At 28.4% G+C, this 23,101-nt stretch overlaps 1 protein-coding gene and 4 long non-coding RNA genes across 5 annotated transcripts; 1 reads left to right on the forward strand and 4 right to left on the reverse strand.

Moving 5' to 3' along the window:
* Window positions 1-2,516: 2,516 nt before the first annotated feature.
* LOC129947340 (uncharacterized) lies at window positions 2,517-3,525 on the reverse strand. Its single transcript, XM_056057861.1, has 2 exons — window positions 3,414-3,525; window positions 2,517-3,348 (listed from the first exon to the last, which is right to left on the reverse strand). Exons 1-2 carry the CDS (start codon window positions 3,417-3,419, stop codon window positions 2,617-2,619), a joined length of 738 nt encoding a protein of 245 aa, XP_055913836.1. The 5' UTR covers window positions 3,420-3,525; the 3' UTR covers window positions 2,517-2,616.
* A 1,826-nt stretch (window positions 3,526-5,351) lies between these two features.
* LOC129946259 (uncharacterized) lies at window positions 5,352-6,125 on the reverse strand. The gene is made up of 2 exons (XR_008781552.1): window positions 5,640-6,125; window positions 5,352-5,557 (listed from the first exon to the last, which is right to left on the reverse strand). It is a non-coding gene; the product is annotated as an uncharacterized LOC129946259 (long non-coding RNA).
* A 7,674-nt stretch (window positions 6,126-13,799) lies between these two features.
* LOC129946415 (uncharacterized) lies at window positions 13,800-14,237 on the reverse strand. Its single transcript, XR_008781577.1, has 2 exons — window positions 14,154-14,237; window positions 13,800-14,077 (listed from the first exon to the last, which is right to left on the reverse strand). It is a non-coding gene; the product is annotated as an uncharacterized LOC129946415 (long non-coding RNA).
* Window positions 14,238-16,166: 1,929 nt separating this feature from the next.
* Window positions 16,167-16,628, reverse strand: LOC129947023 (uncharacterized). Its single transcript, XR_008781677.1, has 2 exons — window positions 16,544-16,628; window positions 16,167-16,467 (listed from the first exon to the last, which is right to left on the reverse strand). It is a non-coding gene; the product is annotated as an uncharacterized LOC129947023 (long non-coding RNA).
* Window positions 16,629-18,183: 1,555 nt separating this feature from the next.
* Window positions 18,184-18,579, forward strand: LOC129946881 (uncharacterized). Its single transcript, XR_008781658.1, has 2 exons — window positions 18,184-18,247; window positions 18,326-18,579. It is a non-coding gene; the product is annotated as an uncharacterized LOC129946881 (long non-coding RNA).
* The last annotated feature ends 4,522 nt before the right edge of the window (window positions 18,580-23,101 follow it).

A 23,101-nucleotide genomic window follows, 5' to 3' on the forward strand; every position in this document is an offset into this window, starting at 1 on the left:
GCGTAGATATTTCTGGATAATAAAGGTTCAGTCAAGTGATGGTAATGTAGTGCTGATATATTCAGCACTTTTGGATGTGTTCAAAGACTAAATTGTTGACATATTAAATATTAGCAGAAAAATTATAAATTGAAGAAAACTGAAAAGTTTCGTTTTTCATTTTATTTTTATGAAAGACATTTGTTTGTTATGTTATTATTGTAATTTTTTGTTATTTTATTATTGTAAAATATTATTTGCTACAAATTTCTACTGCCACATGAATATAATGGTTTGGTTGGTCCCAAAAGTGATGCCACATAATATATCTCATAGAGAGGAATGACTGTAGCGAAATGACGGGAAAACGTAAGGAAAATTAAATAAATTCCAACCAAATCCAACAAAATAGATAAATGACAAGTACTCATATAGCTAAAAAGATAATGTTATATGCATATTTCTACAAAGGAAATAACTTATTTAAACGGAACCAAAACCAGTAAAATTTTCCACAAACTTAAGTGTCACCAACGCCATTCCTGGTGCATTCCAATCAGAGAGTCACCTTTGATTGGAATGCAATTTTTTGACAGCTGGCCTATCGAAGATTAGAAAAATGCCTTCACATTTGAGTCGTATAAAATCACTCCCAATCACTTCACTGAAAACATTCAAGAACACGGAGAAGACAATACGAAATTTTGTTCGTTGTCCATAGCTAAAGAACCAGAAGAGATATCGACTTCAAATAAATGTTGTTATACAGATAATAAGGCTGAAAGATGCAGAGGGGGCCCTTAAGAAAATTGCTTGGGAGGTTTTTTTAACAATAGCAGTTTAAAAAAAAGTTGAACATTTTGGTTAACCCTAAATATCTTACGAACCAAAACCGCTAAAGACTTGAATTAAATTTAATATTATGTATTGTAACGTGATACCAAGAAAATATATTTTTTGAAAAAAAATCCATTAACCGTTTTTTTTTATAAAACAAAAAAACTGAAAAAAAATTGTCACACCGAACATTTTTCGAATAGAAAATATTTTTATCTCCAAAAGAATTGTGTGCAACAAAAAACAAGTTTTTAAAATTCGGTAAAATTTTGAGAAAAATGGAATTGACAGTTTTTTTTAACAAAAAATAGAAAACTTAAAATACAATTGAACAAAAGTTGGTAAAAATTGTTTTTTCGACTCAAATATCTTTTCAAATATTTGAGATTATGGCTTTCAACTAATTTTATCTTATAATTAATATTATTTTCAACATTTGGAAAAATTTTGAGAAGAATCGAATAGAGAGTTTCCTTACAAAAAATAAAATCTTAAAAGAAAATTAAACAAAAGTTGGTAAAAATTGATTTTTGACTCAAATATCTTTTCAAAACATTGTGATTATGGCTTTTAGTTAATTTAAACTTACTAGAACATTCAGTAAAATTTTTAACATTCAGTAAAATTTTGAGAAAGATCAAATTGACAGTTTTTTTTACAAAAAAATAATAAAAACCTAAACAAAAAAATTAATATAAGTTGGTAAAAATTGATTTTCGATTCAAATATCAATTCAAAACTGAGATATTGACTTTAAACTACTTTTGTCTTTTGACAAATATTGTTGTAAACATTCAGTAAAATTTTGCAAAAACCCTAATTGAGAGTTTTCTTACAAAAAAAAATACAGTACTAAAACTTGGTAAAAATTTACGTTCGTCTCAAATAGCTTTTAAAAAATTTCAAAATATTGTCCTCAAACTTTTTTTTATTTCACAGAAAATATTGTTTACAATATTCAGTAGTTTTTTTTATAAAAATCCAACAGTCCATTTTTTCATAAAAAAATAAAATCTAAAAAAAATAGTAAGCAAATTTGGTTAAAATTGATGTTCTTTTCTTGATATCTCTCAAATTAAGTGCATTCATCCAATTTGTTAAAATTTAAGAAATGCTACTTCAATTGGTAAAAAAATTAAAAAAACTAAAAATCTTAACTATTTCTATATATGAAAAATTTTCTTGGTAATTTTTAAATTTGTAAGAATAATTCAACTAACAACTTTTTCAATATACCACTAAAACCTACAAACATATAGCAAGGCAAATCGATCGATCGATTCTGTCGACAGACGGGATGGGAAGTTATCAGTATGGGTCGCATCCCAGCCTCTATTTATTTTAATAATCAACTCTAACCTTAAATTCTTGATTCCAATTAGGAACATTTTTTAAATGATAGAATTTTTTAATAATTGCTTCATATAGCCTTGCAAAAAAATTTAACAACTTGGTTTGAATGAAAAACACTAGTTTGAAACTATCCACTAAAAACGATAGATTTATATCTTTGAAGAAATTTCAAGACTTTCAATTCGACAAAAAAGGATGTTTAGAAATGAAACTCTGAATATCCCACTTTTAATACGTAAAAGCAACTTTAACAAAAAATACTTCTTTATAATTATGATGGAAAATATCAAATTTTTCATTTATTTGTTAGTAATTTATTAAAAACGTTAAGCAACAAAAACAAAGAATACTTTTATGAGCAAGTACCATACTTCTTGCTGATTTTTTAAACGAAATGGTAGTTGTAACTGAAAACAGTAACAGAACATTTAAAACATTTATGCTGATTTATTTTTTCTTAAGGAATTCATCATATTCTTCTGCTATGTATCCTCTGTATTCTAATGGGACTACTCCAGCATCAAGTGCAGGACTTGGAGGGCTGTAAGCATATCTTACTGGGCTAGATAAAGCCGATGGATATCCCAATACAACATTACGAACACGGGTTGGTACTGAATATGCTACCGGATTTATAGCCCTGTATGATACTGGCAGGGGTCCAGCATCATAGAGCCTTGAATAACTTGGCCTTCGGTAGACAGGCAAACGAATTTGTCTGCGACCAATTGGTTGTTGTGGTCCAAAAAATACAACTGGTGGAGCAGAAGGTGGTTGAATTGGTAACTCGGGGTATTCCTCTTGATGATGATAATCAACATGATCATCAGAATCTCTGTCATCTGCAAAGCTGCTCCTATCTGAATCAGAATAATCCTCGTGACGTAACCTTTTCCCGGAATCAGAATTTGTTCCATGTTCGGTATCTTCATGATGATGATCGTTATCTTCAGGTACTGTCCTTCTTATAGCAGGAATTCTCTTAAAGGTATCTGAAGATGATTTTTGATGTTCATATTTTCGGCGAGCTTCACGTTCAAAAGCATCATATTCATGATGATCTTCTCTAGAATGTTCTGCTGATGTTATAAGATTTCCATCACTTCTCTGATTTACGCTATCCGCTGTATGATAGCTGAAAACCGTAGCCAGGTAAATTAAGGATATGCAAAGGAGGACCTGTGGAGGAAAACAATATAAGATTTTAGAATAACGTTAGAGTTTGTTCCAAGAAATGAACTTACTTTCATTGTTAGAATAGAACTGAATAAAAATAATGTGCATTAAGTGTGTTTTATACAAATTAGTAAACTTTTTTCACTAAGACAAAAATCTTAGAAGAAATGAAGATAAATTGTCTTCAATGTTGTCTAAAATACATTTCTTCCAATGACTTGTAAGATTTATGCACAAATCTTGAAGACGGCCTGTGATCTAAACTAGTTTTGTATTCATTCTTTTCATTTTGGGACCTGTGTAATTTATGAGATACTCGAACAATTCGTATGTCACACCGTCTCTGTGACATCTTTATCACCATCTTAACTAATTTAGATTAAATCAGATTCTAGCGAAAACGAGAAAAAAAGGTCTGATGCACGCGGCTAATGTTTATGTACCTATGTATATCTTGAACAACCTTCGACTAAAATCTTCAAAAATCATTCCTCATAATAAAATAAAGTAAAGTTATAAATTGTAACATACATTCTATGTTATTGCGGGGTTCTAATAATAATGGGAACTATCTCACCTTTTTTCAAAATCAAATTAGTTAAAACCCATAGATAAGAACAAAAATGATTAATTAAGATCTAACCATATTCTTTTTGCAATGGGTAGCAAATAGAAAAATAAATGAATTAAAATAAAAACATTTAAGCTAAATAAAATAATAACTAGAAAAAATCATTTTTTTCTTAAAGCGTCAGGTAACACAATTCAGTGGTTTTTTGACTTTTTTATTTTAGCAGAAATGTCATAATTGATGTCTGACTAAGCAATTAAGCTTTTCTTTTGAACGACTTGAAAAAATAAATTGAGATAGCTCAACAAAAGAACAGTTGTTCACAAAAAGCAGGCAATTATTTTAATTTCGAGGTCCAAAATGATTGTAAAGCAATATTTTCAATAGATAATTTTTATAATTTACAGGATTTTTACCAAAAAACATAGCAATTTGAAACACATTTTCGGGTTCCTTCAATTTCCATTATATTTTCAATCAGCTGTTAGGTCAGATACCCACATATATCAGAAATTTTGAGATAACTTTTTTGACATCAGAGCTGTTTGGATAAAGGTATCAGAATACCCTATTCGTCTAATATTGAACGCAACCACTATTAAAATCACACCGATTGTAGAATCAGCAGCAGGTTGAGGAGAAAATTGTATGTCAGTTTTGACATTTCTTAAATAGTTTAAATGTCAACAAACTAATCTGAATTGTCGGATCTACAAAGTTTTTATAAATAAAAAAAAAAAAAACTGAAAAAAAATTTGTCACCTCTAAAATTTTACGACTAAAATATGATTTCATCTCCAAAGCACTTTTGTGAAACGAAGAATAATGTTTTTGACATCTGATAAAATTTTGAGAAAAATCGAATTGACAGTTTTTTTTATAAAAAATAAAAATCCAAAAAAAACATTACTCAAAGTTGGTAAAAGTTGAATATCGATTCAAATATCTTTTCAAAACCTTTAAATTTAGGCTTCAAACTTATTTTATCTTATAAGAAATATTGTTTTCAACAGTCTGAAAAATGTTGAGAAAAATCGAATTAACATTTTTTTTACAAAAAAATAAAACTCTAAAAAAAACAATACTAAAACTTGGTGAAAATTTACTTTCGGACTTACTTTATTTCGCAGAAAATATTCAGTAATTTTTATATAAAAATACAACAGTCCATTTTTCATAAAAAATAAAATCTACAAAAAATAGTACGCAAACAGACGGGATGGAAAGTTATCAGTGTGGATCGCATCCCACCCTTTTTTTTATATACATTTGGAAAATGAAAAAAAAATTAGATCTTTTTCGCAAAAAATCTTATAGCTGAGGAGGATACAAAAAATAAAACAAATAACTTTTTGTTAAAAAAACATCAAAAGCAGTTTTATTGAAACAAGAAATGGTATAGCGTGAAATTTGAAAGAGTGCATAATTTTTTGGATTTTATTGTAGGCATTTTACTTAACCGACAATTCTGAGTCCGCCAAGTCCAACAATTCCAGGAGCAACTAATCCATGTCCTCCAAGAACAACTGGTCCGCCCAATGGGACTCCAAGAGGTGAAACAGCTACGCTACCCAATCCCAATGGACCAATGACTGATGCTGAAGCAATGGCAAGGCAGACGAGAGCGAAGAAAATGAGGACCTTGTTAAAGAAAAGAAAAAAAGTTATATTACAAAAATTTTCTTATTAAATATATAAACAGCTTTTACACTGCATATCTCACCTTCATGATTATTAGATTGGATTAGGTTTCTGAGTTGACTGATTGTCGATTCAAATATGATTTCTATCCAGAAAAACTTTACTATTATATAGTATCGAAACATGCCAGTATTGTAATTATATTAAGTCATTGCATCATTTTCATGCAGCTGATTTTTGCATCTACATATATTTGACTACCTCAATCTCTAACTATGTAGGTACTACATACATTTTATTGAAATCTATCCCATAGGTGTAATGTGATCAACTTGTCCCGTGGCAAACACAAGATCTCAATGTTAACATTTGTATTGTTCCAAATCAGGTTTTTTGGTGGGCGGCAGGAAAACAAATGTCGTGCCTCGTGCTCCACAATTATATCTACATACTACATGTTCTTATTGGGTCTCCAACTAGTGGCAATATGTTCATTTGTGCATAATATCCAATATGCATTATTATAAGAACCTAGACCTCTGTGGGTTACGCTAGGGTTACGCTTATGGAGCAAATCTATCTACATCCACATATCTGTTTTATTTTTGCAGAAAGAATATCCAGTGGCTATAATTTATACATTATGCAAATGCATATGTGATGTATAACTAGGGTTTTGATATTGTTGTTTTGATATCTGCAATTGAATAATAAAATAATTTATCTATTCCTACTTTCACTAAAATTGAGTTAATTAGACCAACAGGTTGTTTAAATCATCATCAGTACCTATATACAAGAAGTTATAGCATCCAATCCATCAGAACGCTAGAAGTTAAAAATAATTATAGAATGGTATTCCCTTAAGGTTGTTCTAAATCAAATTTAATAGATTATTCAATATTATCTTAAGTAATTATAACACTTATGAATCTGATTGATAAGCGATTTGAATTCATTCTTATTCAAATTATAATTTAAATCTTTCTTTATTGCCATTATTATAAGCAACTGTATGGTGATAAATAGATTTGCATCAATAAATTGTATGCACTCATATTAAATAAGCACAAATATATTACATTTATCAGATTATTATAATATATAATACCAAACTATTGAACCCTTCCTAGTTTGTACGTCAGTCTATTACATTTGAATAAGTTATTAACTTAAATACATCCTCCTCTTATTTCATTCCTACCGTCTTGGTCTCTCAATATAGTTTTGTCTGTTATTAACTTCCAATAGAAAGTTATAGTAATCGGTTCGGTTTGCCGAATTGAAAATTGATTAATTTCTCGACGTTTCAAGGTCCCTGGAGTCGAAATAAAAGATTTTTAGAGAGATGTCTGTGCGTACGTGTGTACATACGTACGTTCTTACGTCCGTACGTTCGGGAAGTTTGTTTCGTCGTTCATAGCTAAAGAACCAGTAGAGATTTCGACTTCTAATAATAACGCAGAAAGATGCAGAAGGGACTCTCAAAAATTTGAGTGGGTGGGTGAAAATGTTGGTTAACCCAAAATATCTTACGAACCAATAACGCTAGAGAACTAAATTAAATCTTATATTACATATTGAAACGTGATACCAAACAAACATATATTTGGAAAAAATCCAAATAATGTTTTTAAATAAAAAAACTGAAACAAAATATTTGTCACCTTGAATATTTCACGAACAAAAATGATTTTATCTCTAAAATAATTGTTTGCAACGAAAACGACGTTTTCGTTATCTTGTAAAAGTTTGAGAAAAATTGAATTAACAGTTTTTTTTTACAAAAAACAGAAAAGCTAAAAAAATTGATTTTCGACTTAAATATGATTATGTCCTTAAAAAGTTTTTTTTATAAGAAATACTGTTGTCAACATTCGGTTATATTTTTAGAAATACTGTTTCCAACATTCGGTAATATTTTGAGAAAAATCGAATCAACAGTTTTCTTACAAAAAATTAATAAAAGTTGGTAAAAAAATAACTTTCCACTCAAATATCTTTTCAACAATTTAAGATTATAGCTTCAAACTAATTGTATTTAAAAAAAAATATTGTTTTTGACATTCAACAAAGTTTTAAATAAAAAAAAAACATTATTAAAACTAGGTAAATATTTTGTTTGAACTGAAATTTCTTATCAACATTACTTTTATCTCACACAAAATATTATTTCCGACATTCAATCTTTTTTTTACAAAAATCCAACAGTCAGTTTTTCATAAAAAATTAAAATCTACAAAAAATAGTGCTCAAAATTGTTGAAAATCGATGTTCGGTTCTCGATATCTCGTGAACAATAGAAGATTGACTTTAAATTAGTTATATTCATCCAATTTGTATTATTGGTAGAAATTGGTTTTCGACTCAAAATCTCGTTAGCAAAAATAGATTTTTAAATCAAACTATTTCATCATATGCAAAATATTGTTGGTGATTAAATTTTTTTTGAATAATTTAACTGACAACTTTTTTAACAAAACACGAACATTTACAAAACTTTTAATCAAGACAAACGGGATGGGAAGTTATCAGTGTGGTTTTAATCCTAGTCTCTTTTTTGTCATTAGTTTTGAATTGAATTCAAATGTCCTTTAATCATTTTTAAATTTCGTGCACTGCTAGTATTGTTCAAAATTCAAAGAACTCGAAAACCAACCTAAATATAAAAAACTTCGTTTTGCCAGGTCAAATTGGTCTGCATGTATCATTCTACTATTAATAAAATATTTACCTAAAACTGCAATGTTTATATGATTTATGTACATTTACTCTAAATTAATTTATTAAGTTGTATGCTCTTTTACTTTTTATTGACATTTTGTTCATCCTTTTTATGCTTGCATGTAGTTTATTAAACTTCACAAATGTATACCTTTCCAAGCCTTACAAAAATTAAATCAAAAAAGAGGCTGGGATGCGACCCACACTGATAACTTCCCATCCCGTCTGTAGATTTGTCTTGCTTAAAAGTTTGTCTATATGTACTCGTATCAATTTTTACCAAATTTGCGTACTATTTTTTGTAGATTTTATTTTTTATGAAAAAAACGGACTGTTGGATTTTTATATAAAAATTACTGAATATGGAAAACAATATTTTCTGTGAAATAAAATAAGTTTCAAGCCAATATTTTTAAGTTTTGAAAAGCTATTTGAGTCGAAAGTAAATTTTTAATAAGTTTTTGTATTGTTTTTTTTTTAGAGTTTTATTTTTTGTAAAAAAAACTGTCAATTCGATTTTTTAAAAATTTTACCAAATGTTGAAAACAATATTTCTTATGAGATAAAATTACTTTGAAGCCAATATTTAAAATTTTTTAAAAGATGTTTGAGTCGAAAATCAATTTTTACCCACTTTTATAAATTCTTTTTTTTAGGTTTTTATTTTTTGTACAAAAACTGTCAATTCGATTTTTTTCAAACTTTAACTGAATGTTGACAACAAGATGTTTTGAAAGATAAAAGTAAATTAAAGCCAATATCTCAAAGTTTTGAAAAGATATTTGAGTCGAAAATCAATTTTTACCCACTTTTATAAATTTTTTTTTTTAGGTTTTTATTTTTTGTAAAAAAACTGTCAATTCGATTTTTTTCAAACTTTAACCGAATGTTGACAACAAGATGTTTTGAAAGATAAAAGTAAATTAAAGCCAATATCTCAAAGTTTTGAAAAGATATTTGAGTCGAAAATCAATTTTTACCAACTTTTATTAATTTTTTTTTAGGTTTTTATTTTTTGTAAAAAAACTGTCAATTCGATTTTTTTCAAACTTTAACCGAATGTTGACAACAAGATGTTTTGAAAGATAAAAGTAAATTAAAGCCAATATCTCAAAGTTTTGAAAAGATATTTGAGTCGAAAATCAATTTTTACCAACTTTTATACATTTTTTTTTAGGTTTTTATTTTTTGTAAGAAAACTGTCAATTCGATTTTTCTCAACATTCTTCAAAATGTTGAAAACAATATTTCTTATAAGATAAAATAAGTTTGAAGTCTAAATTTCAAGTTTTTGAAAAGATATTTGAATCGATATTCAATTTTTACCAACTTTGAGTAATTTTTATTTTTTATAAAAAAACTGTCAATTCTATTTTTCTCAAAATTTTATTAGATGTCAAAAACATTATTCTTCGTTGCACAAAATTGTTTTAGAGATGAAATTATATTTCAGTCGTAAAATTTTGGAGGTGACAAATTTTTTTTTTCAGTTTTATTGATTTTTAAAAAAAAACCGTTATATTGATTTTTTTCAAAAAATATACCTGTTTGGTATCATGTTACAATATATTATATAAAATTTAATTCAAGTCTCTAGCGTTTTTGGTTTGTAAGATATTTAGGGTTAACCAAAATTTTCACCTTTTTTTCAAACTGCTATAGTAAAAAAACCACCCACGCAATATTCTTGGGAGTCCTTTCTGCATCTTTCTGCCTTATTATCTGTATAACAAAATTTATTTGAAGTCGATATCTCTTCTGGTTCTTGAGCTATGGACGACGAAAAAAACGTCGCGAACGTACGGACGTACGGACGTACGGACGTACGGACGTACAAACGTACGTACACACGCACGCACAGACATCTTTCTAAAAATCTTTTATTTCGACTCTAGGGACCTTGAAACGTCGAGAAATGTCAAAATTTTCAATTTGACAAATCGGACCCATTACAATAACTTCCTATGGGAAGTTAATAAAACTGAACTAATTCTCTTCTAACCGAAGTGATCTTCCTTCTATACAGCTTACACGCTTTGACCATATTTATTTAATGGCGAAGAAAATAGGGGATAAAAGTTTATTTTAATAAATTGCTTCTTTCGATACGTTGCTCGAACCGAACTATTATTTTGGTAATAAGTTTGCATGAATTGTAAATGATGGTCATGTGAAAAATGTCAACAAGTTTGAGGAGTGATGGTAGGTGCGCAGGAATATCATGCCAAAAATCTTGAATCACACAGGAATGGTTGAGAGCTCGAAGTCACTAAGCCTTGGATTTCTACGAGCTGTTGCATAATTATTATTTATTAACTTCCCATAGGAAGTTATTGTAATGGGCCCAATTTGTCAATTTGAAAATTTTGTAATTTCTCGACGTTTCAAGGTCCCTAGAGTCGAAATAAAAGATTTTAAGAAAGATGTCTGTGCGTGCGTGTGTACGTACGTTCGTACGTCCGTACATTCGCGACGTTTTTTTCGTCGTCCATAGCTCAAGAACCAGAAGAGATAGATTTCAAATAAATTTTGTTATACAGATAATAAGGCAGAAATTGCTCTCAAGAAAATCGCGTGAGTAGTTTTTTTTACCATAGCAGTTTGAAAAAAAGGTGAAAATTTTGTTTAACCAAAAACGCTAGAGACTTGAATTAAATTTTATATAATATATTGTAACGTGTTATCAAAGAAGTATATTTTTTGAAAAAAATCCATTTTTTGTATAAAAGAAAAAAAACCGAAAAAAAAATTTGCCACTTCCAAAATTTTACGACTGAAATATGATTTCATCTCCAAAACAATTTTGTGCAACGAAAAATAATGTTTTTGAAATCTGATGAAATTTTGATAAAAATCGAATTTTTTTTTTTTTTTTTTTTTTTTTTTTTTTTTATATCCGATGGAAATCTTCAAAAGACACTCGGTAAGAATCGGTACCGAGTAGTGTGGGACTCTTACCGCACTAAAACCACCGGTGAATCAGGACCAATCTATGAAAGATCGACAAATGATTTTTATTTCTTAATTTTTAAAATCGCATTGGGGGAAGTTTAAGGTTATAACACTTTCCCGTAGCTTTTAGCCCATCAGCTCATGAGGCTTGGTTCTTCTTAATCTCCGAACATTGTCTCGTACATTTAATACGGTCTCCATTTCAGAGTTAGTATGACTTTGCAGCCGCTTATTGTGTGATACAGCGTGTTTCTTAACCACTTCTGTAACCATTTCAATTTGAAGGTCACGATGTAGATCGCTATTTCTTATATACCAAGGGGCATTTATTATTCCACGAAGGACCTTGCTTTGGAATTTTTGGATGGGTTCAGCATTTGTTTTCTTTGTACAGCCCCATAGTTGGATGCCATATGTCCAAACGGGTTTCAATACTTGCTTATATAACATTAGTTTGTTCTGGATAGATAGGTCAGAGTTCTTTCCTATTAACCAGTACGTTTTTCTGTACTTCAAGTTTAGTTCTTCTCTTTTCTTTTTGATGTGTTCTTTCCATCTAAGCTTTGCATCCAAATTCATTCCAAGGTATTTGGCGGTATTGGAGTAAGGTACTTCTGTACTGTTTATAAAAATTGGAACATTGTTTATGTTTTTGTTTGTAAAGTTTATATGCGTCGATTTTGTTTCGTTTAATTTGATACGCCATTTGTGCGTCCAATCACTAACTTTATCGACTGCATTTTGCAATTTTTGTGTAGCCTTCGTAACGGATTTATCTGGCACCAATATTGCAGTATCACCAGCAAAGGTGGCCATGATAGCGTTGATGTCCACTGGAATATCCCTTGTATATAACAGATACAGGGTTGGTCCTAGGACACTTCCTTGTGGTACACCGGCTTCAATTTTCTTAAGTTCCGAGTAATTTTGGTCGTACCGTACTCTAAAGAGTCGGTTCGTAACGTAGGATTTCAGTATTTCGTAGTACTGCCTGGGGAAGTCCCTATGCAGTTTGTACTCAAGTCCCAAGTGCCAAACCTTGTCAAAAGCTTGAGCAACATCTAAGAATACAGACGAGCATACTTGTTTTTCTTCAAGTGCCTTTTCCACAACATCCGTAATTCGATGCACTTGGTCTATCGTGGAATGTTTATTTCTAAATCCAAACTGATGGCTCGGAATTAGTCTTCTTTCTTCAATTATTTTGTTAAGCCTTTTAAGTAGCAGTTTTTCAAAAACTTTTGCCATGATTGGTATAAGCGATATTGGTCTGTAAGATGTAACTTCTGTTGGTGGCTTACCTTGTTTAGGTATAACAATGACTTCCGCAATTTTCCAATGATGTGGCACATATCTTAGTTTAAGGCATGCGTTTATTATAAATTGGAGTTTCTTGAAGGCTATAAGAGGCATTTCTTTCAGAACCTGAGCAGTTATAAGATCGTACCCTGGTGATTTTTTGTTTGACAGCTTATGTTGACACATGCTTCTTACTTCTTTGAGCGTGACAAAAGGTATTTCACATTCGTCGTTTCTGTCAACAAACTGTAAGGGATCTGTAGCTGTGCTTGCTGGGAATGGCTTGAAAACATTCGCGAGATGTTCAGCAAAGAGATCAGCCTTTTGTTTCGGGTTTCCGATCGAATTGACAATTTTTTTTTATAAAAAATAAAAATTAAAAATTTAGGCTTCAGCTTATTTAATCTTATAAGAAATATTGTTTTCACCATTCTGAAAAATGTTGAGAAAAATCGAATTGACAATTCTTTTACGAAAAATAAAAACCTAAAAAAAAATTAATAAAAATTGGTAAAAATTGATTTTCGACTCAAATATCTTTTCAAATATTTAAGATATTGGCTTCAAACTTATTTTATTTCACAGAAAATATTGTTTTCGATATTCAATAATTTTTATATAAAAATCCAACAGTCCGTTTTTTCATAAAAAATTGTACGAAAATTTGGTAAAAATTGATACGAGTACATATAGACAAACTTTTAAGCAAGACAAATCGACAGACGGGATGGGAAATTATCAGTGTGGGTCGCATCCCAGCCTCTTTTTAGTTTTTAAATCATAAATTTAATTTTTTACTTGTTCCAAAAATACATGTTTTAAAAAATTCAATGATTGTTGATTGCATAATTTTTGTAGTTCCTTGAAAGAAACAGTTTGGGAAGTTATTAGTGTGGGTCTCATCTCAGCCTATTTTTTTTTTGACGTGGTTATCTAAAGGCGTCATATTGCAATATACTTCGGAAGTTAAGGGTTGGAACCTATAAATTAATTTCGAAATAAATGTTGTCGAATTGGAAAGTATAAGATAATATATGTCCCTTAAATGCAAAGCCTCATCGATATTAAATGTACTCATAATTATCGATGAGAAGGCTTTATGTGAAACTTTATTTAGGGCCTTTTATACATTAAGAGCTATTAAATTTGATTTTGTCATAATTATATTACGATTGTAATCTCTTTCTCGGTATAATACATGTATGTTTCTAACTATCCCAAAATTGTATCACTAAGTTAAAGGTTAAAATAATTTTAGAAACAGACATTTATGTATAAATCTCAGCATTTTATTTTATTTTAACCATTTCAACAATCTTTTAAAACGTATCAGCATCATCGTTTGATTATCTAACCAATGACTTTGACAACTCCAGGGTGTCCAATAAGTCCTGGAGCAATGAGTCCGGGAACTCCCAATCCACCAACAACAACACCATGACCAGCTAATGGCAAGCCCAATGGGGAGATAGCAACTCCACCCAATGGTCCAATGACTGAAGCTGAAGCTACGGCCAAGCAGAAGAGAGCGAAGAAAATGAAGACCTTTAAAAAAATATTAAAATTAAATTCAATATTTATATGACTGAAATTTTAAAAGTTAATCTGGTTTTATTTTTACCTTCATGATTAGATTATTGTACTGAGTAGACTAAGAGTCGATTCAATTATGATTTGAAGTATTGAGGTCGTGAACTATTTATACCACTCCAATTTACTCGTGTGTTGCAAGTTTTAATAAAAATTAAATCATCCGCATAACAAGGATAGTTTTTATTTATCTATGTTAAAAAACTAACCCTTGAGTGTTTAAGAATTAAATCAGAAAAAATGATTAATATTCAAATACGTCCTGTTTTGAGGCCAGATTTGTACACAATATCCTTTGTTAAGGAATTGATGATTATATAAAAAGGAAAACGAAAACGATTATTCGATTTTCAAAAACAAAGCCAATTGTGTGACTACGATATATGAGATTCTGTTAGGAGTTCGGTTTTCGAATCTTTTAAAAACTGTGTTTTTAGCATTTTAAACTTGAAAACAGTAAAGAGAAATTTCACATTTTTCTAAAGCTTAGCCTTATGCTCAATCTTAGTACACCTTTAAAAATTGGAATGATAATTTGCCTTGAAACTAAGTTTTTATATGAACATTAATCCGACTTTTGTTCATTAACATGTTTTTTTTTGTTTTAAAAAGCAATAGCTATAGCCTGTCAAAGAAAACCAATCAACAAAATAAACTTTTAAATAAGTTAAAACAATAAAAACATACATATTTCTAATTAGATCAATTGAGCTTGAACTTGGAAAATTTTAAGTTTTAAGCGGATTAACGTTTTTTAATTTTATTTTAATACTAAAAATAACAGTAGGCCCCCTACAAATGTGTAGGCCAAAAATAGAAAGTTCAAAAACGAATGGATAGATTTTTATTAAATTTGCTGTATATATGTAAGGTACCCCACATAGAACCTTATTTTTTTTTTTAATTTTCTGAGAAACTCATTCAGCGATTTCTGCACTGTCTTATTATTTTATGTTTTGATTTTTTTGAAAATATAACATTTTTTCGAAATTCGATATCTCGAAAACGGGTCATTATGTTTTACGAAAATCAAATGTATACAACGTATTCTACAAAGCTCTAAATAATTGCATACTAAAACTATTTTTAAATTCAAATACAAAAAAATTGTACATACAAAATTAATTTTGTTTGCAGGTAAATTTTGAAATCGTAAAATACAGGAAATATTTTTAAACAGAACCTTTGGAAAAAAGAGCAAGTCAGAAGGAAAAGGTTGGGAGTATATAAATTAATATAAAAATAAATAAAGTTGTTGTCTTGAGTTTTTAAAAAAGAAGTAATTTCTAAGATGGGAAACAGAGTTTCGAATAACATCAACATTTAGTTTTTGGGTTTCGGGTTTCATACTTTTAATTATCAGAAATAGATCGAATTGAAAAGTCTGAAAGATAATTATTAATCGCTATCTTCTTAAGTAGAATTCTCATCCTTCCTGTGAAACTCTATACAAAGAAAAATAATAAAATAATATTAAGAAATATGAGAACCTCAATAGAAAATAGCAATAAATCTCAGGCTTTAAAAAAAGATTAGGCATGGGTATGTTAGATAAGTCATTGGTATTTAATATTCAAGCCAATTTTCTTCTGAATTTTCACTCTTTTTCTAAAAGAAAAATTTCGAAAAAAAAGTAACAATACTTTATCTTTTTTGGTACTTTGTATGTATTCAATATTGAATATTAAAATTTCCATGCAGCCAAATAAAGTTATTTGGACAATCCTTAATTAAGAACTGAGAAATAAACTGCTTAACTTTTTTATCCATAAGATAAATGAATGATGATATACATATCTGCTCAAAAGGCAATAACTCTTAAGTTGCCTTATGCTATTTCATTCAACTCCTGTTTTTGGATAAGTCATTATGTTTTTTTCTATCGTATTCTAATTAATAAATATTTAAACAAGAAAGTTGTAAGTTATAATTAAGTCTATTACTAAAATAGCTTGAATTTTCATCTTATTTAAATCAATCTTAATCAAATATGGTTTTAAAATTTAACTATCCCAAAATCCAAACATGCAGTAAAAAGTAAAAATTAAAGTAAAAACAAACTTTTATTTATAAATCTCAGCATTTTATTTTAAACTTTTCAACAAACTTTTGAATCATATCAGCAACTTTTATTTGATTGTATGTATTGTCTAACCAATGACCTTGACAACTCCAGGGTGTCCAATAAGTCCTGGAGCAATTAGTCCGGGAACTCCCAATCCACCGACAACAACACCATGACCAGCTAATGGCAAGCCCAATGGGGAGATAGCAACTCCACCCAATGGTCCAATGACTGAAGCTGAAGCTACGGCCAAGCAGAAGAGAGCGAAGAAAATGAAGACCTTTAAAAAATATTAAAATTAAATTAAATATTTATGACTGGAATTATAAAAATTAATCTGATGGACTCATTTTTACCTTCATGATTAGATTATTGTACTGAGTAGACTAAGAGTCGATTCAATTATGATTTGAGGTATTGAGGTCGTGAGCTATTTATACCACTCCAATTTACTCGTGTGTTGCAAGTTTTAATAAAAATTACATCATCCGCATAACAAGGATAGTTTTTATTTATCTATGTTAAAAAACTAACTCTTGAATGTTTAAGAATTAGATCGGAAGAAATGATTAATGTTCAAACACGTCCTGTTTTTAAAACAAATTTGTACACAATATCCTTTGTTAAGGATTTGACTTAATAAAAAGGGAAACGAAAAGGATTATTCGATTTTCAAAAATGAGATTCTGTTCGTTTTTCAAACTGTGTTTTCTGCATTTTAAACTTGAAAGTAAAGAGAAATGGCACATTTTTTTCTAAAACATAATCAATCTTTGGAGACCTTTAAAAATTTTAAAATTGGAATGATATTTTGCTTTGAAATTAGGTTTTTCAAAAACGAAGGCAATTGTTTGAGTATGATATATAAGATTCTCTAACGAGTTTGATCAATGTTCGTGTTTTGAGTTACACGAAACAAATCGTTCGCAAAAGCGAAAAGGTTAGCTCGTTTTTTTTTCTAAAGTTCAAACTTGAAAATTTGGGTTTTAACTGTTTTTTTTTTTTTTTAAGATCATATAGAACATTCTTATGCACAAGCTCTTATATTGATAAAATAACAATTGATGATACAAAATTTTTAATAACTTTTTTGGTTCTTCAAAAAATGATATTTTTTTTTTCAAAATTCGATATCTCGAAAATGGGTGTGCATTTTTTATGAAAATCCAATACGAAATGTATATTACTGTATTCTAAATAATAGCATATTAAAAAAATGGGGAAAACGTTTGTATATATAAAAAAATAATGAAAATTAAAAATCGGTTTAATCATCGTATCGGTTTTCAAAAAAAATCTTAAAAATTAAGGTTTTTTATTGTGAAATCAAATGTTTGAAGACAAACTTATTTTGCTGGTATGTTTTTAAATCATTAATATAGGTACTATTTTTCGACAGACTTTTTGGATAGAAAAGAAAGTCAGTGCATTTTTGTCGTGCATTTTATTTTAAAATAAAATTCACTTTGCATTTTCTTATAAAGTCGAATCAATGAAAACGAGACTATCACCTTCTAAGCTCTTCAATTGTTGAGCGCTACATTTAAAAAAAAATTATTAGAGCCCTCAAGAATCTTTCTTGTTCAGATAATTACTTTACAATAGAAACCATTAAGGAATTTCAAATTAGTTCCCATAAATTTTGAAGTCCTATGTTTCAAGAAAATCGGTTCAGCTGTTTAAACTTTAGAATAGAATATTATGGTTCCTAACGAGGGTAATATCGATTACTTTGCCTCTCTTTGTCTCTATTGTAGAATAAAGACTTATGTAGAACAGTTTTTAAAGTTTTTCATACAAATTTTAAATAAGAAATCAAGAATCTTTTCAAAAGAAGGATTTCCCTTAAAATTAGATATCTTTTTACATCTGGATCTTTAATCCAATAGTCAAGACTTAAGACTTTTGCATATGAAACTATCCTTCTTATATGAATGACGCAATTCGTCTTTAAAGTTGCAATATAATTTAAAATGGTATAAATAGCTCACGACCTCAATACTTCAAATCATAATTGAATCGACTCTTAGTCTACTCAGTACCATAATCTAATCATGAAGGTAAAAATGAAACCATTAGATTTATTTTTATAATTAAAGTCATAAATATTGAATTTAATTTTAATATTTTTTTTAAAGGTCTTCATTTTCTTCGCTCTCTTCTGCTTGGCCGTAGCTTCAGCTTCAGTCATTGGACCATTGGGTGGAGTTGCTATCTCCCCATTGGGCTTGCCATTAGCTGGTCATGGTGTTGTTGTTGGTGGATTGGGAGTTCCCGGACTCATTGCTCCAGGACTTATTGGACACCCTGGAGTTGTCAAGGTCATTGGTTAGATAATCAAATGATGATGCTTATAAGATTTAAAAGTTTGTTGAAATGGTTAAAATAAAATGCTGAGATTTATACATAAAAGTTTGTTTCTAAATTCAATTTTACCTTTAACTTAGTGAAGATGGTTTACCGAGAAAGAGATTCCAATCTTAAGATAGTTATGAAAAAAATAATATTTGATAGGTCTTAATATATAAAAGGCTTTAAATAAAGTTTCACATAAAGCTTTTGCCTCGATAATAATGAGTACATTTATTATAGAAGAGACTTTGATTTTAAGTAACATAAATTTTTAACTTCCCATAGGAAGTTATTGTAATGGGTCCGATTTGTCAAATTGAAAATTTTGACATTTCTCGACGTTTCAAGGTCCCTAGAGTCGAAATAAAAGATTTTTAGAAAGATGTCTGTGCGTGCGTGTGTACGTACGTTTGTACGTCCGTACGTCCGTACGTCCGTACGTCCGTACGTTCGCGACGTTTTTTTCGTCGTCCATTGCTCAAGAACCAGAAGAGATATCGACTTCAAATAAATTTTGTTATACAGATAATAAGGCAGAAAGATGCAGAAAGGACTCCCAAGAATATTGCGTGGGTGGTTTTTTTTACTATAGCAGTTTGAAAAAAAGGTGAAAATTTTGGTTAACCCTAAATATCTTACAAACCAAAAACGCTAGAGACTTGAATTAAATTTTATATAATATATTGTAACATGATACCAAACAGGTATATTTTTTGAAAAAAATCAATATAACGGTTTTTTTTAAAAATCAATAAAACTGAAAAAAAAAAATTTGTCACCTCCAAAATTTTACGACTGAAATATAATTTCATCTCTAAAACAATTTTGTGCAACGAAGAATAATGTTTTTGACATCTGATAAAATTTTGAGAAAAATAGAATTGACAGTTTTTTTATAAAAAATAAAAATTACTCAAAGTTGGTAAAAATTGAATATCGATTCAAATATCTTTTCAAAAACTTGAAATTTAGACTTCAAACTTATTTTATCTTATAAGAAATTTTGTTTTCAACATTTTGAAGAATGTTGAGAAAAATCGAATTGACAGTTTTTTTTACAAAAAATAAAAACCTAAAAAAAATGTATAAAAGTTGGTAAAAATTGATTTTCGACTCAAATATCTTTTCAAAACTTTGAGATATTGGCTTTAATTTACTTTTATCTTTCAAAACATCTTGTTGTCAACATTCGGTTAAAGTTTGAAAAAAATCGAATTGACAGTTTTTTTACAAAAAATAAAAACCTAAAAAAAAATTTATAAAAGTTGGTAAAAATTGATTTTCGACTCAAATATCTTTTCAAAACTTTGAGATATTGGCTTTAATTTACTTTTATCTTTCAAAACATCTTGTTGTCAACATTCGGTTAAAGTTTGAAAAAAATCGAATTGACAGTTTTCTTACAAAAAATAAAAACCTAAAAAAAAAATTTATAAAAGTGGGTAAAAATTGATTTTCGACTCAAATATCTTTTCAAAACTTTGAGATATTGGCTTTAATTTACTTTTATCTTTCAAAACATCTTGTTGTCAACATTCGGTTAAAGTTTGAAAAAAATCGAATTGACAGTTTTTTTACAAAAAATAAAAACCTAAAAAAAAAATTTATAAAAGTTGGTAAAAATTGATTTTCGTCTCAAATATCTTTTAAAAAATTTTAAATATTGGCTTCAAAGTAATTTTATCTCATAAGAAATATTGTTTTTAACATTTGGTAAAATTTTTAAAAATCGAATTGACAGTTTTTTTTACAAAAAATAAAACTCTAAAAAAAAAACAATACAAAAACTTATTAAAAATTTACTTTCGACTCAAATAGCTTTTCAAAACTTAAAAATATTGGCTTGAAACTTATTTTATTTCACAGAAAATATTGTTTTCCATATTCAGTAATTTTTATATAAAAATCCAACAGTCCGTTTTTTTCATAAAAAATAAAATCTACAAAAAATAGTACGCAAATTTGGTAAAAATTGATACGAGTACATATAGACAAACTTTTAAGCAAGACAAATCTACAGACGGGATGGGAAGTTATCAGTGTGGGTCGCATCCCAGCCTCTTTTCTTTTATACTTTCCAATTCGAGGTATTAAAGTATAAAAGTACAGCAATAAATGCTGCTTTTTTTTCATTGCACCACCACCATTCCTGTGTGCAAGTTATGGCAGAAATGGAGGAGACCTACAGTTTTTATGCCAAATCATCTAATTTTAGAAAGTTTTTTTCATGATAAGAATTAATCTGGGAGAATTTGTCAATTACTCGCAAGAGGCATTACCCGTGACAAAAAACTTCAAGTGACTTAAGCTGGGATTGATTCAAGACCTCTGGCATGATATTCCTTCGCAGTTACCATCAATCCTCAAACTTGTTGACAGTTGGTACTTGAACAACATTTACAATTCGTGCAAATTTATTGGGTTGGGTACGATTTGCCGATTTTTAAAATGTCGATTTAAAAAAGTCGACCATTATAATGTCGATTGTCGAAAAGTCGATTGATAAAAATACCGACCGAACAAAATGCCGACTCTTATAATGTCGATTTTGAAAATATCGACTAGTAAAAGGTCACTTTGTCACTGTCGATCAACAAGTCACTCTCGGTTAACTGTTAATGTTGTGTATAGTATATCATTGAATTAAAAATGTTTCCACATTAAAGAGAGAGTTTCTTATTTTTTTCTTTACAACAGTCGACATTTTAACCGACAACTTTTCAGTCGACATTTTTTATAGTCGACTTTTATCCCACGTCGTCGTTAGTACATATGTGGCGTTTTCTTAAATTGAATTAATTAAAAAGCTATCTTCTTCGCCATTACATTAGCATTTTAAAAGTCTTACGATTTGTAAGGATCTTATACTGTTTTGTCGGAAAGCATCGTTATTTTTCTTGTCTTGAATAAAGTCTATAAAAAAAAGAGGCTGGGATGCGACCCACACTGATAACTTCCCATCCCGTCTGTCGATTTGTCTTGCTTAAAAGTTTGTCTTTATGTACTCGTATCAATTTTTACCAAATTTGCGTACTCTTTTTGTAGATTTTATTTTTTATATGAAAAAACGGACTGTTGGATTTTTATATTAAAATTACTGAATATCGAAAACAATATTTTCTGTGAAATATAAATTAGTTTCAAGCCAATATTTTTAAGTTTTGAAAAGCTATTTGAGCCGAAAGTAAATTTTTACCAAGTTTTAGTATTGTTTTTATTTTAGAGTTTTATTTTTTGTAAAAAAACTGTCATTTCGATTTTTTGAAAAAATTTTAATAACAATATTTCTTATGAGATAAAATTTCTTTAAAGCCAATACTTAAAATTTTTAAAGAGATATTTGAGTCGAAAATCAATTTTTACCAACTTTTATACATTTTTTTAGGTTTTTATTTTTTGTAAAAAAACTGTCAATTCGATTTTTTTCAAACTTTAATTGAATGTTGACAGCAAGATTTTTTGAAAGATAAAAGTAAATTAAAGCCAATATCTCAAAGTTTTTAAAAGATATTTGAGTCGAAAATCAATTTTTACCAACTTTTATAAATTGTTTTTTTAGGTTTTTATTTTTTGTAAAAAAACTATCAATTCGATTTTTTTCAAACTTTAATTGTATGTTAACAACAAGATTTTTTGAAAGATAAAAGTAAATTAAAGCCAATATCTCAAAGTTTTGAAAAGATATTTGAGTCGAAAATCAATTTTTACCAACTTTTATAATTTTTTTTGTTTAGGTTTTTATTTTTTGTAAAAAAACTATCAATTCGATTTTTTTCAAACTTTAATTGTATGTTGACAACAAGATTTTTTGAAAGATAAAAGATAATTAAAGCCAATATCTCAAAGTTTTGAAAAGATATTTGAGTCAAAAAACAATTTTTACCAAATTTTATAAATTATTTTTTTTAGATTTTAAGTTTTTGTAAAAAAACTATCAATTCGATTTTTGTCAAACTTTAATTGTATGTTGACAACAAGAGTTTTTGAAAGATAAAAGTAAATAAAAGCCAATATTTTTAAGTTTTGAAAAGATATTTGAGTCGAAAATCAATTTTTACCAACTTTTATAATTTTTTTTTTAGGTTTTTATTTTTTGTAAAAAAACTGTCAATTCGATTTTTTTTCAAACTTTAACTGAATGTTGACAACAAAATTTTTTGAAAGATAAAAGTAAATTAAAGCCAATATCTCAAAGTTTTGAAAAGATATTCGAGTCGAAAATCAATTTTTACCAACTTTTATAAATTTTTTTTTTAGGTTTTTATTTTTTGTAAAAAAAACTGTCAATTCGATTTTTCTCAAAAATATTTCAGAATGTTGAAAACAATATTTCTTATAAGATAAAATAAAATTGAAGCCTTAATTTCAAGTTTTTGAAAAGATATTTGAACCGATATTCAATTTTTACGAACTTTGAGTAATGTTTTTTTAGATTTTTATTTTTTATAAAAAAACTGTTAATTAGATTTTTCTCAAAATTTTATCAGGTGTCAAAAACATTAGTCTTCGTTGCACAAAATTGTTTTAGAGATAAAATCATATTTCAGTCGTAAAATTTTGGA

The sequence above is a fragment of the Eupeodes corollae genome, chromosome 2 (assembly GCF_945859685.1).
Source record: "Eupeodes corollae chromosome 2, idEupCoro1.1, whole genome shotgun sequence".
Lineage (NCBI taxonomy): Eukaryota > Metazoa > Arthropoda > Insecta > Diptera > Syrphidae > Eupeodes > Eupeodes corollae.